Source organism: Ammospiza caudacuta, chromosome 31 (assembly GCF_027887145.1).
Source record: "Ammospiza caudacuta isolate bAmmCau1 chromosome 31, bAmmCau1.pri, whole genome shotgun sequence".
NCBI lineage: Eukaryota > Metazoa > Chordata > Aves > Passeriformes > Passerellidae > Ammospiza > Ammospiza caudacuta.
The window spans coordinates 2,938,468-2,951,110 of NC_080623.1; the positions used below are offsets into that span (position 1 = coordinate 2,938,468).

Here is a 12,643-nt window from a genome sequence, read left to right on the forward strand (position 1 = left end):
GACACTCGGGGCTGTCACCCCTGTCCCTGGACTGTCCCCAGTGCATCCTGGCTGTCCCCAGTGCATCCTGGCTGTCCCCAGAAGAGCTTAGCAGGCTTGGGGACATTCGGGGCTGTCACCCCATGTCCCTGGATTGTCCCCAGGGTGTCCTTGCTGTCCCTGCTCTGTCCCTGCTGCATCCTGGCTGGCCCTGGACTGTCCCCAGGGTGTCCTGGCTGTCCCCAGAACGGCTCAGCAGGGTTGGGGGCACCTGGGGCTGGCACCCCCTGTCCCTGGGGTGTCCCCAGAAGATCTCAGTGGGGTTGGGGACACCTAGGGCTGTCACCTCATGTCCCTGGGCTGTCCCTGGTGCATCCTGGCTGGCCCTGGATTGTCCCCAGTGTGTCCTGGCTGTCCCCAGAACGGCTCAGCAGGCTTGGGGACACTCGGAGCTGTCACCCCATGTCCCAGGACTGTCCCCAGTGTGTCCTGGCTATCTCTGGACTGTCCCCAGTGTGTCCTGGCTGTCCCCAGAATGGCTCAGCAGGGCTGGGGACACTCGGGGCTGTCACCCCATGTCCCTGGACTGTCCCCAGTGTGTCCTGGCTGTCCCCAGAACAGCTCAGTGAGGTTGGGGACACTCGGGGCTGTCACCCCTGTCCCTGGCTCGCCATGGGGACCCTGGTGTGGGCCAGCCCAGGGCCAGCCCGTCACAGCCACGCTGGCACCGCCGCCAGGGCTGCGCTTTGTCCCCACGGGGACAGAGTCACTGGGGAGGGGACACTGGGGAGGGGACCCGGGCTCGGGGTGGCGCTGGCAGTGCCCCAGCCGTGTCCCCCTCCCCACAGGGACCCTCCCGCGCTGGGGGAGGGGCGGCCTCGCTGTCCATCTGTCGGGGCCCCCCCGTCTGTCCCCGCCGGGGGCCTGGGGGGGCCGCGGGCTCCTCTTCCCCTGCAGACGGAGCCTCACTTCCCCCGTGACGCAGCCGGAGCCGCCGGCACCGGGGCCGCTTCCTGCTCGGGGGTGGCGGCCGAGGGGCCCTCGGGCACCTCGGGGACAATGGGGACCGCGGGGACCCGCGTGGGTTCGCCCCACGGGGACGGGGACAGCGCGGGCGAGGTGTGGCCGTGCCCCCCCAGACCTTCCCCTTGTCCCCCCATCACCCCCAGACGCTTTTCTTGTCCTTCCATCACCCCCAAATTCTCCTCTCGTCCCCTCCGCTCTCCCCCGTCCCGGGGAGCCCCCGTGGGGTCGGGGTGAAGCGGGGACGCGCGGCCCCGTGTGAACCCCGAAACCCCAAAAATCACTCTCGGGGGAGCGGGGAGCGACGGCCACGACCGGGGGGTCCCGGCTCGGCTCCGTTCCCGCAGCCCCGGGGGGATTCCGAGGGGCCCCGGTGCACCGGGCGGTCCCTCCGGTGGGTACGGGATGCCCGGTGGGGATCCCTCCGTGCCCTGCCCGGTACCGCGGGGGGGTTCCCGGTGCTTTCCCTCCCGGGATGGTTCCCATTGTGTCGGTGCCGTCACTCCCGGGGGGCTCCCCGAGGGGTCCCGGTGCACCGGGCGGTCCCTCGGTGGGTGCGGGATGCCCGGTGAGGGTCCCTCCATGCTCTGCCCAGTGTCACGGGGGGTTCCCGGTGTTTCCCCTCCCAGGATCATTCCCGGTGCCGCCGCTCCCGGGGCCTTATTGCCGGTTGCCCGGTGCACCGGGCAGTCCCTCCGGTGGGTGCGGGATGCCCTGTGGGGATCCCTCCGTGCCCTGCCCGGTACCGCGGGGGATTCCCGGTGCCGCGGGGGAGTTCCCGGTGTTTCCCCTCCCGGGATCATTCCCGGTGTGTCACTCCCGGGGTCTCATTGCCGGTTGCCCGGGGCCGGCGCTGGCGGAGCCGCGCACCGGGGGAGGCGGCGGCTCCATCCCGGCTCCTCCCCGGCCGCGGCCGGGAAGGCGGAGCCGCCGCCGCCGCCTCCCAACAATAGCGCGGTCGGGCCGGGCCGGGATGGAAGCGCCGCCGTCGCCGGGACCGGCCCCGGGGCCGCTCTGAGCCGCCGCTACCGGCGCTACCGGGAGCCCCGGGCGTGAGTACGGAGCGGGACCGGCGCTCAGCGGAGGGACGGGGGAAGCCCGGGGTGGAACGGGGGGTGCGCGGCATTGGGGGGGGCCCGGTCCTGTGCACACCGGGGCCGCGCATCCCGGTGCTCCGGAACCGGGGGTGCTGCGTATCCCGGTAGCCCGGGGGTGCTGCACGTCCCGGTGCCCCTGGGCTTGTGTTGATTCCGGTCCCGGTGGTGCCGCACATCCTCGTGACTCGATCCCGGTCCTTGGGGCACAGCGGTGCCCCGGGGGTGATACCGGTGCCGGTGCCGGTGCTGCTGCACATCCCGGTGCCCCAGGGCTGCTCCCGGTGCCGGTACCGTGCGTGCCGTGCATCCCGGGGCCGATCATTCCCCCGTAGCACCGGGAAGGAGGAGGGGGCAGCAGGAGGGGAGGGGTCAGCACACGGCCCTGGAGGCTCCATCCTCTTCCTCAGCCCGGTTCTCCCTGGCAGGTGACGCCGCACCGCTTCGGGGCTGGGGACACCCAAAGCCAGGTAAGACCGGGCCGGGCCGGGCCGGGCCGGGCTGGGCCGGGCCTGGGGGCGCCTCAGGCCGGGTGCCACCAGCCAGGGGCCAGCAGAGGGCCCGCGGTGATTCGTGTCCCCCGCAGCAGCAGCGATGTCGGAGAGCGTGGCCGAGGCGCCGGGAGAGACGGGCCCCAGCCATGAGCTGCTGCAGCGCCTGCGGGAGCTGGAGGTAGGCACGGATGGCACCAGCAGGACGTGGCACCGCTGGGCAGCCGTGCCAAGAGCCAGGCCAGTGCCACGGAGCCACCACAGCATGGACACCGTGGTCATGGGTGGCACTTCCCAGTTTTTGTGGCCCTCTGGGGCAGCCCCATCCTGCTGTGTGTGGCAGCAGGATGCAGAAGGTCTGCTTGGTGGCACAGAGATGTGCCCTGAGTGTGCCCTGAACTGTGCCCCGAGTGTGCCCTGAGTGTGCCCTGAGCTGTGCCCTGAGTGTGCCCTGAGCTGTCCCGAGTGTGCCCTGAGTTGTCCCCTGAGTTGTGCCCTGAACTGTGCCCTGAGTGTGCCCTGAGTGTGCCCTGAGCTGTGCCCTGAGCTGTGCCCTGAGTGTGCCCTGAGTGTGCCCTGAGCTGTCCTCGCTCTGTCCTAGGCAGAGAACTCAGCCCTGGCCCAGGCCAATGAGAACCAGAGGGAGACGTACGAGCGCTGCCTGGATGAGGTACCGGAGACCTCCCACCCACTCAGGGCACCTGTGCCCACCTGTGCCCACCTGTGTGCTGGGCAGGACCCTCCCTGTGCCCTGTGCCCCCACCCAGACCTCCCCTCTCCTCCCCAGGTTGCCAACCACGTGGTGCAGGCACTGCTCAACCAAAAGGTGGGTGCCAGGAGGGTGCCAGGATGGTGCCAGGAGGGTGCCAGGAGGGTGCCAGGAGGGTGCCAGGATGGTGCCAGGAGGGTGCCAGGAGGGTGTCGGGAGGGTGCCAGGAGGGTGTTGGGAAGGTGCCAGGAGGGTGTCGGGAGGGTGTCAGGATGGTGTTGGGAGGGTGCCAGGAGGGTGCCAGGATGGTGTCGGGATGGTGCTAGGAGGGTGCCAGGAGGGTGTTAGGATGGTACCAGGATGGTGCCAGGAGGGTGTCAGGATGGTGTCAGGATGGTGCCAGGAGGGTGTCAGGATGGTGTCAGGATGGTGCCAGGATGGTGCCAGGAGGGTGTCAGGATGGTGCCAGGATGGTGCCAGGAGGGTGCCAGGATGGTGTCAGGATGGTACCAGGATGGTGCCAGGGGGGTGCCAGGAGGGTGCCAGGGGGTTGGGAGGACACTGAGGGGTCCCGGGGGTCCTGGCTGACCCCCCACCCCTGCCAGGACCTGCGTGAGGAGTGCATCAAGCTGAAGAAGCGCGTGTTCGAGCTGGAGCGGCAGAACCAGGTGCTGAGCGAGCTCTTCCAGCAGAAGCTGCAGCTCTCCACCGGGTCCCTCCCTCAGGTGTGTCTGGGGCTGTGTCAGGGCTGGGAGGGGGTGGGAATGAGGCAGAGCCCCCCCAAAGCTTAACCCAGCTTAACCCTCTCTTGTCCAGCTGCCGCTGCACCCGGTGCCAGCGCCCCCCGATGTGCCAGTGACCCCCCAGCCCAGCTCTGCTGAGCAAGAGCCCCCCCAGCTGCTCCCTGGCCTCAGTTTGTCCCTGCCTGAGGTGGGTACTGGTGTTCCCAGCCCCTTCCTGTCCCCGTGTCCCCCTCTCTGGGCAGTGTCACCCCCTTCCCCATTGTCTTTTCTCAGTGTGTGGTGTCACCAGGCCTGTGGCACACTGTGGCTTCCCAGGCCCAGTGCCCTGTCCCTGGATCTGTGGTGTCCCCATCCAAGTGCCCATGGCACTTCCAACAGGGTCCCTGTCCCTGTGGTGTCACCTCTCCAAGTCCAGGGTGTCCACCTCCCCAGACCCCTCTATCTGTGATGTCTCTGCCTCCAAACCCCATTGCCCCAGATGTCCCTGTCACCATTTTGTCCCCATAATGTCCTGTCCTGTTCCCATTATGTCCCCATAATATCCTGTCCTGTCCTCATTTTGTCCCCATAATGTCCTGTCCTGGATCTGTCGTGTCCCCATCCATGTGCCTGTGACACTTCCAACAGGGTCCCTGTGGTGTCACCTCTCCAAGTCCATGGTGTCCACCTCCATCTGTGGTGTCTCTGCCTCCAAACCCCATTGCCCCAGATGTCCCTGTCCCCGTCATGTCCCCATCCCAAAGCCTTCTGTGTCCCTCTCTGTGTTCCCAGAGCGTCCCCCTCTGGTACCAGGGCGCTCAAATGCTCACAGGGTGACATTGCCCTGTCCCCACAGGTGCTGCCACCAGTGCCATCGGCCAGCCCTGGCCTCAGCCCCGGTGCCCCTCCCCTGGACGCCCTGTCCCCATTCTTCAAAAAGAAAGCCCAAATCCTGGAGGTGCTGCGCAAGCTGGAGGAGTCAGACCCTCTGCTGGGACCCCCGCCCGCCTCCCCCGGCTCCCCCGAGCCCTGCTCGGCCCTGGCCTGGCCCCCCTGCCCTCTGCGGGGCCCGGGGGCTGCGGGGGGCTGGCGGGGCACCGAGGGCAGCCCCTGCTCCTCCCCCGAGGAAGCGGGGCCGCCTCGGGGCGCTCTGCTCAGCGCTTTGGCCGAGCGGCTGCTGCGGGGCGAGGGCGGCGGCTGCTGCCGGCGCAATAACGGGGAAGCCCCCGGGGGTCCCCCCCGGCAGCGGCGAGGGGAGCACCCCGCGTTCCTGGGACTCTACACGGCGGGTGAGGAGAGCCCCGAGGGCGGCTTCACCCCGCTCTCCCCCGTCCCCAACCCGCTGCCCTCCCCCTCCAAGGTGCTCAAAGTGCCGCCCACCCCCGCGGGGCTGCGCCTCAGCCCCCAGCTCGCCCACCCCTCCAAGATCCCGTGTCGCGGCGCCCACCCCGAGGCGTCGCCGGTGCTCAGCCGCCGCCCGTCCCCCGATGCCGCCCCGGAGCCCGCTCCCACCGAGCCCCCCGCCTTCCCCCGCACCTTCGAGGCGGTGGAGCAGCCCCCGGGACCCCCGGTACCGGCGGGGAGCGGGGAGCGAGCGGCGGCGTCCCCGCCCAGCTCTCGCCGTGGCACGGGGGGCTCGGCCCCCTGCCGCCGGCCCGGTAAGAAGCCCCCCGAGCCGGGTTATCTGCCCTTCAAGGAGCGCCTGGCAGCGCTGGGCAAGCTGCGAGGGGCTGAGGGCCGAGAAACGCCCGGTCCGGGCCGGCCCGAACGGGGCCATGGGGGCGAACTGCGCCCCCCACCCCGGGCGGGTTTGGGGGGCAGCCTGAAGCACCCCGAGCCAGCGCACGGCACGGAGCCCCTGGCCCGCTGCTACTCCTCCGGTTCCATGGGGGACCCCGGTAAAGCGGGGGGCAAAACCCGCCCTGGAACCGGCAGGACCCCGTCCCGGACCCCCCCCCACGGCCCCCGCCAAAAGCTCCCGCAGCCCCCACGGCAGCCCCACCAAGCTGCCCACCAAGGCGGGCAAAGGCGCGGGGGCACCGCGGGGCGAGGAGCCCCCCGCGGGTGCCAAGGCGGGCGGGGGTCCCCACAAAACCCCCGCGGAGCCCGCGGAGCCCACGGGGCCGGCGGCGAGCGGCGCGGGGCACTCGGCCATCGAGGAGAAGGTGATGAAGGGCATCGAGGAGAACGTGCTGAGGCTGCAGGGGCAGGAGAGGGCGCCGGGAGCCGAGGCCAAGGGCAAAGCAGCGGGGCTGGCGAGCTGGTTCGGGCTGCGGAGGAGCAAATTGCCCGCGCTGAGCCGGAGAGGGGACGGTGGGCGCGGGCGCGACTGGGCTGGGACCCCCGCACCCCTTCGCCGAGAGGTTAAGCTGGCCGCCCGCAAGCTGGAAGCCGAGAGTCTCAACATCTCGAAGCTGATGGAGAAGGCGGAGGATCTGCGCAAGGCGCTGCGGGAGGAGCACGCGTTCCTGCAGGGACTGGCGCTGGAGAAGGGGCGTCCCCGTGGGCCCCCTCGAGGCCCCGGTCCCCTCCCCGTCATGTACCAGGAGGTGACGGCCGAGACCTTCATGCAGCAGCTGCTGGACAGGTGAGCCCCCACCTGGGTGCCCTGGGGGTGGCATTAGGGTGGGGCGTCCCTCTGATCGCTGCCTCCCCGCAGGGTGGACGGCAAGGACGTCCCCTACGAGACCCGCCTGGAGCACAAGCGGGAGCTTTGTGACCTCCGGAGGGTCCCCCCCGACGCCAAAGAAGCGCGGCTGTGCCGCCCGCCCCGCAACGGCATCGTGGGACACCTGCGGGAGCCCTCGGACAAGGTGAGGGGTCCCCCCGCAGGTCTGCTCCGCTCCGGGGGGACCCCGCAGCCCTTCAGCCTCTGCATCCCCGCAGGTGCCCGACGTGGCGCTCCGGGATGAGCTGCCGTCCGACGAGAGCCTGTCCGAGTCGGGGACCGGGCAGCATTTCGCCGGTGAGTGAGGGGGTGATGGGGGGCTCCGGGTGGAGTGGGGGCACCAGAATGGGCTCTTCGACTCATCCATCCCTTTCTGTCACAGCCTGCGGGTCTCTGACGCGGACGCTGGACAGCGGGATCGGCACATTCCCACCCCCCGATTATGGGGGGGTCCCCGCTAAGAGCACCCCCAAACCGCGGGGCCGCCCCGAGCCGCTGCCCGGGGCCGTGCCGGCCGCTGTCACCAAAGTGCCGCGCAAGGCCCGGACGCTGGAACGGGAGGTACCGAGCGCCGAGGAGCTGCTGCTACCGGGGAAACACCGGAGCGCTCCGGGCTGCCGCCTCCCGGCGCCCCCCAACCCGCACGGGCACCGCGCCGCGCCTCAAGGTGGGTGAACCCCCCTGTGCCAGGGTGTGTGCCCACCCTCGGGGGGTCGTGGGGAGCCCCGCAGGTCAGCGCTGTCCCCGTTGTCCCCGCAGACACCGGGGATGACGCCAGGAAACCGCGGCGGGTCCAGCAGAGCAAGAACTGGACCTTCCCCAACGCCAAAGGCTGCGGTGCTGCCGACCCCTTCGTGTGCCCACCCGGGGAGCTGGAGGGGCTGCATCGGCCTGGGCAGGTAAGGGCAGCTTAGGGGACCCTGGGGTACCCCAAAACTTTGGGGTGGGGTCCCCAGAACTCCAGAGTAAGGACACTGAAACTGGTGCAGGACCCCAAAACTTTGGGGTAGGGCCCCCAAAACTCTGGAGTAAGAACACTGAAACTGTAGAGCAGGACCCCAAAACTTTGGGGTGGGGTCCCTAAAACTCCAGAGTAAGGACAGTGAGACTGGAGCAGGACCCCAAAACCTCGGCAGAGAGACCCCAGACCTTCCTGCCTTTGCTGTGGGGATGAAGCCACGGGGAGAGGATGTGGGGGGAACACTCCCCAGAATTCTGTGATCATGGGGAGGATTTAAGGTGGCCCTGGGTGGTTGCAGAGGTTCCCCAGCACTGTCTGCCATAACCAACCCCTCCTGCCCACGCTGTCCCTCCCCAGGCCCCGTGTGCAGCTCGGGGGGACATCAAGGGGCATCCCCAGAGGTTCCCCCACCTCTGCCCCCCACCCTGAACGCCAGTAGCAGCCGCACCCCAAACACCTGAGACGTGGGGGACGAGGGGGACGAGACCCTCCAGTCTTTGCTGTGGGGATGAAGCCACGGGGAGAGGATTTGGGGGAAACACTCCCCAGAATTCTGGGATCATGGGGAGGATTTAAAGTGGCCCTGGATGGGGCGCAGAGTTCACTCCCCAGAATTCTGTGATCATGCTGCCCATGGTGGGGAGGATTTAAAGTGGCCCTGGGTGGGTGCAGAGTTCCTCACCACGGGCGAGTGACAGTCCTAAGCAACCCCTCCTGCCCACGCTGTCCCTCCGCAGGCCCCCGTGTGCAGCCCGGGGGGACACCGAGGGGCATCCCCGGAGGCTCCCCCACCTCTGCCCCCCGCTCTGAGCGCCAGCAGCAGCCGCACCCCCAGCGCCTCGGACGTGGGGGACGAGGGCAGCACGGAGGCGCGGTCTCGGGAGGGAGGGCACGGTCCTGCCGGGCTGGAACACTCAGAGTCCCTCAGCGATTCTCTCTACGACAGCCTCTCGTCCTGCGGCAGCCAGGGCTGAGCCTCCCCGGCCCCGCTGCCGCCTCTTCAGCCCCATCCCCGCTGCTCCTGCTCCTGCTGCGAGGGTGCTGCCCGGGCTGGGAGTGTCCGGTGTCTGTCCGCTCCCTCTCCCGGCTCTGTCCGATGGTGCTATGGCCCTGTACAGCCCCTGCTGATGGGTTTTTAACTCAATAAAGCCACCCCTCCTAGCCCGGGTTATTTATACACGTGGTGGTGCTGCTGTTGTTGTGTCAGCGTTGTGATCCAGGGATGGATGGAAAGAGAGGGACAAGAGTTTGGAGTCTGAGCGATTTATTGAATCATCCCGGTGTACAAAGAGCGGAGGTGGCGGGACTGGGAGCGCTGGCAATGCCCCGTCCCCACGGCCCCCTCCCAGCACACCTTCATTTCTTGGCACTGGTGCTCCACCAATGAGTTTGGCTGAGGGGGGGGTCCCACCAAAGACCCTCCCCCAAGGGCTGGTTTTGTCACCGGGGAAAGGTGACACCCCCAGGTGGGGCTGGGGACAAACCTCGGAGGAAAAAGGACACAATGGTGACCACTCCAAGGGTCACAAGGCTGGGGGAAAACCAAGAGGGAGCCAAACTCCAGCAGGATCCACAAATTGGCTGGTTTTTAATCAAAAAAAAAAAAAAAAAAAAAGCTGAACAAGAGAAAAAAACCCACGAGGGTGCAAAAGCTTCTGGCTGCTTCCTCGGCAGCAAAGCGCAGCCCCTTTAATGACAGAGAGGGACAGGAGGGGACATGGGGACACAGGGGTGGCTCTGCCTCGGCCCAGAGCCTCTTCACTTCTTCTCCTTCTTCTTGTTCTGCAAGAGGAGAGTGGCCACGGTCACCATGAGCTCTGTCCTTCTGTCCCTCTGTCCTGCCCTGCCCAGGGCCCCTCACCCACCTCGTTCATGCCCAGGATGATCAGGAGCTCCCGGAAGATGTTGACAAAATCCAGGAAGAGATCAACGCAGTGCCTGGCAAAGAGAGGGAGGGAGGGATGGATGGGTGCTCAGGGAGGGCCACCCTGTCCCCTGTGTCACCCCCCTGTGTCCCCAGCTGTACCCACCAGATGTAATCCTTGTCCCCGCTCTCCGCCTTCTCGATGATGAGCTGCGTGTCGAAGAGCACGAAGCCACACATGATCATCAGGGCCACGTACAGGTGGGCCTGTGAGGGGGTAAATTGGCATCACTTGGGGACTGTCCCCTCCTTGCTGGTGTCACCTGTCCGTCTGTCCGTCCTCAGCAGGCTGCACTCACCGTGAAGAGCCAGGTGGATCTCACAAAGGCGTTAATCACAGAGGAGAGAAGCAGCAGGGTGAGGCCGGAGAGCAGGAAACCTGGAAGGGTGAGGGAGTCAGGAACAAGTCTGGGGACACCCCCTCCCCAAAAAAGGGGGTCTCCAGCCCCTCCCAGAGCCCCCCCAAAGCCTCTCTCACCTCCTAGGTACAGGTAGCTGCGGCGCCGGGCGTACAGGGCGCTCAGAGAGAAGCAGGCAAAGATGGTGGCAGTGCCCAGGAAGGCAGTGGGGATGATGCTGGGGGTGAAGAGAAGGGCTCAGAGGGTTTTGGGGGGCACCAAGGGGGTAAACAGGATCTGTGTGACAGCTGGAGGTGAGGGATGGGGTTTTTTTGGGGGGGTCTTCTACCTGGGGTTGACAGAGATGCACATTTGCAGGAGGGGTCCCAGATTGATGCCTGGAAGGACAGAACGGGGTGGCACCAGAGCCATTCTGGAGGACTTCATGCAGCCCCTCTGAAGGATTTGGGGTCCTTGGGATGTGGGGGGAACCCCCAGTGCCCACCTACCTGTGAGGAAGGCGAAGCCAACCAGCATCCCCAGCCTCTTCTGCTCGGTCTCACGGTTGTGAGGGGTGGCTATGAGCCAAATCATCAGCCCCAGTGCCCCCAGGCCAGTCAGGAAGCCAAACTGGGACAGGGAGACACAGGTGAGGGCTGGGCATTGCCTCACCAGGGTGCTGCAGGGCTGGGGGTGCCACTTTGAGCCCTTCAAAGCTCCCTCACCTGGAACAGATGGGTCACCACGTTGATGTAGGCGCCCGCAGCTGCCACGAACATGCAGATGGCAAAGCTGCCATAGACCCTCTTCAGGTGCTCCTGGGTGGAGGCCGAGCTGTGGGTGAGGAGGAGGAGGGTGGTGAGGTGGGCAGGAGGGCTGGCACAGCCCCCTGAGCCCCCTGCCCTGCCCCTGTGTCGCTCACATGTGGGAGAACTTGAAGAGGGCATCGAAGTTGATGCTGCGGTCGAAGACGTTCATGGTGCCAGGCTGGGATGGGCCCAGGGCCGCTCCACAGGGCTGCAAAACTGCCAGGGGGAGGAAAGAGGGGTCAGAAAGGAGCTGGAGGCCACCCAGAGCTCCCAAACTCCACCCAGGAGTTGAGTGAGAGCCCAAAGCTCCCAAACCCCCCAAAGGAGCTGAGTGAGAGCCCACCTAAAGCCCCCAAATCTCCTCCAGGATCTGGAGCCCATCCAAAGCTCCCAAACCTCCCTGAGGAGCTGAGAGCCCACCCGGAGCTCCCAAACTCCACCCAGGAGCTGAGTGAGAGCCCAAAGCTCCCAAACCCCCCAAAGGAGCTGAGTGAGAGCCCACCAAGAGCTCCCAAACCCCCCTTAGGAGTTGAGAACCCACCCAAGCTCCCAAATCCCTCAAAGGAGCTGAGTGAGAGACCACTAAGAGCTCCCAAACCCCCCTTAGGAGTTGAGAACCCACCCAAGCTCCCAAACCCCCCAAAGGAGCTGAGTGAGAGCCCACCAAGAGCTCCCAAACCCCCCTTAGGAGTTGAGAACCCACCCAAAGCTCCCAAATCCCTCAAAGGAGCTGAAAGCCCACCCAGAGCTCCCAAACCTCCCCAGGATCTGGAGCCCAACCAGAGCTCCCAAAGCCCCAAAAGGAGCTGAGTGAGAGCCCAGGAGCTGCTCTGGAGCATTTTTTGTCCAGCTGGTGCAAGCCCAGCCGGCTGTTGCAGGGCCAGAGGAGCCCCTGGGTTGTTGCAGGGCTGTTGCAAGGCCAGCACAGCCCCGGGGGATTTGCAGCCGAGCTGCTCCGGGGCCAGGGGAGCTCCTGGAGGTGCCGCGGGAGCGCTGCCGGCAGCTGGAAACGCCGTTGTGCCAGGTGACATTAGTGCCCGTAATGACGTCCCCAGAGGTGGCTCTGGCAGCGGGAGGATCCCAGCAGGGCCTCCTCCTCCTCCTCCTCCTCCCGGTCCGGCCGGCTGGGCCGGCTCTGTGCCCTGTGGCACCTGCCCGGCCGGTGGCACCAGCCAGGTGTCGCCAAGGGATGGAGGGGACAGAACAGAGCCCCAGGGGGAGCGGGGTGGGCGCTTCAAGGAGGCACCGAGGCGGAGAGGAGGCTCCGGGAGAGGAGGAGCCCATGGTGCCACAGCAGGGCACGGGCACGGTGGCACCGGAGCGCTGCCACCGCCGGGCTGGGGAAGCCCCAGGTCAAAGGGCGAGGAGCCGTGGGGACAGTGTGTGTGTGTGACAAAGCCGTGACAAAGCTGTGACACCCCCCCGGTGCCGGTGACCGCCGGTTCCACCGGGCAGGCCCCGAGCCGCCCTCCCCGCCCCCAGCGCCGCTTTCGCTTTCGCTGCTGCCGCCCCTGGCCGGCTCCAAGCGACCTTTACCCCCCCGCCCCGCCCCGCCCCGCCCCGCCCGGTGCTGCCCGTTCCTTCCCCCGCTCCCCCCCCGCTCCTCACGTTACAACCGGGCCGAGACCCCCGGGGGGGCCCAACCCGTGCGCGCCCCCCCCCCCCCCCCCGCAAACGGGGCCTGGTGGGGGCGGGACAGCCCGGGCCGCTCGGGGCGGGCTCTGAGGGGGCTCTGGGGGTCGCTCGGGGTTTGCAGCCGTTCCGGGACCCCCGGGGATCCCCCGGGGCCGCCCCGGGCCCGCCCCGCCCAGCGCCCCCCGCCCGCACCTGCGCCGCGTCCGCCGTCCGTGCCAGGCCGCGAGCTCTGCGCCACGCCCCCGCCGCTCATTGGCTGAACCCCCGCGGAGTCCCGCCTTCCGCCTCAT

The 12,643-nt window shown here is 67.8% G+C and overlaps 2 protein-coding genes across 2 annotated transcripts; one reads left to right on the top strand and one right to left on the bottom strand.

Annotated features, from left to right (window-relative positions):
- Positions 1-2,690: 2,690 nt before the first annotated feature.
- On the top strand, positions 2,691-8,743 carry NCKAP5L (NCK associated protein 5 like). Its single transcript, XM_058821989.1, is given in 12 exon segments — positions 2,691-2,768; positions 3,189-3,257; positions 3,375-3,413; positions 3,902-4,021; positions 4,113-4,226; positions 4,875-5,975; positions 5,977-6,605; positions 6,678-6,831; positions 6,905-6,983; positions 7,069-7,353; positions 7,446-7,585; positions 8,385-8,743. Coding segments are annotated over 12 exon segments (3,045 nt in total). The 3' UTR covers positions 8,622-8,743.
- Positions 8,744-8,900: 157 nt separating this feature from the next.
- TMBIM6 (transmembrane BAX inhibitor motif containing 6) lies at positions 8,901-12,636 on the bottom strand. Its single transcript, XM_058822073.1, has 10 exons — positions 12,546-12,636; positions 10,832-10,934; positions 10,635-10,743; positions 10,419-10,539; positions 10,259-10,307; positions 10,050-10,147; positions 9,871-9,950; positions 9,678-9,778; positions 9,513-9,585; positions 8,901-9,429 (listed from the first exon to the last, which is right to left on the bottom strand). The coding sequence occupies exons 1-10, from the start codon at positions 12,604-12,606 to the stop codon at positions 9,406-9,408; spliced, it is 819 nt and encodes a 272-aa protein (XP_058678056.1). The 5' UTR covers positions 12,607-12,636; the 3' UTR covers positions 8,901-9,405.
- Positions 12,637-12,643: the final 7 nt, after the last annotated feature.

Coding starts and splice junctions, on each gene's coding strand:
- TMBIM6 (XM_058822073.1), bottom strand. CDS start 12,606: ATGAGCGGCGGGGGCGTGGCGCAGAGCTCGCGGCCTGGCACGGACGGC. Junction 10,744..10,831: donor CTCTTCAAGTTCTCCCACAT/GTGAGCGACACA, acceptor CCTCACCCACAG/CTCGGCCTCCACCCAGGAGC. Junction 9,779..9,870: donor GATCCACCTGGCTCTTCACG/GTGAGTGCAGCC, acceptor ACCCCCTCACAG/GCCCACCTGTACGTGGCCCT.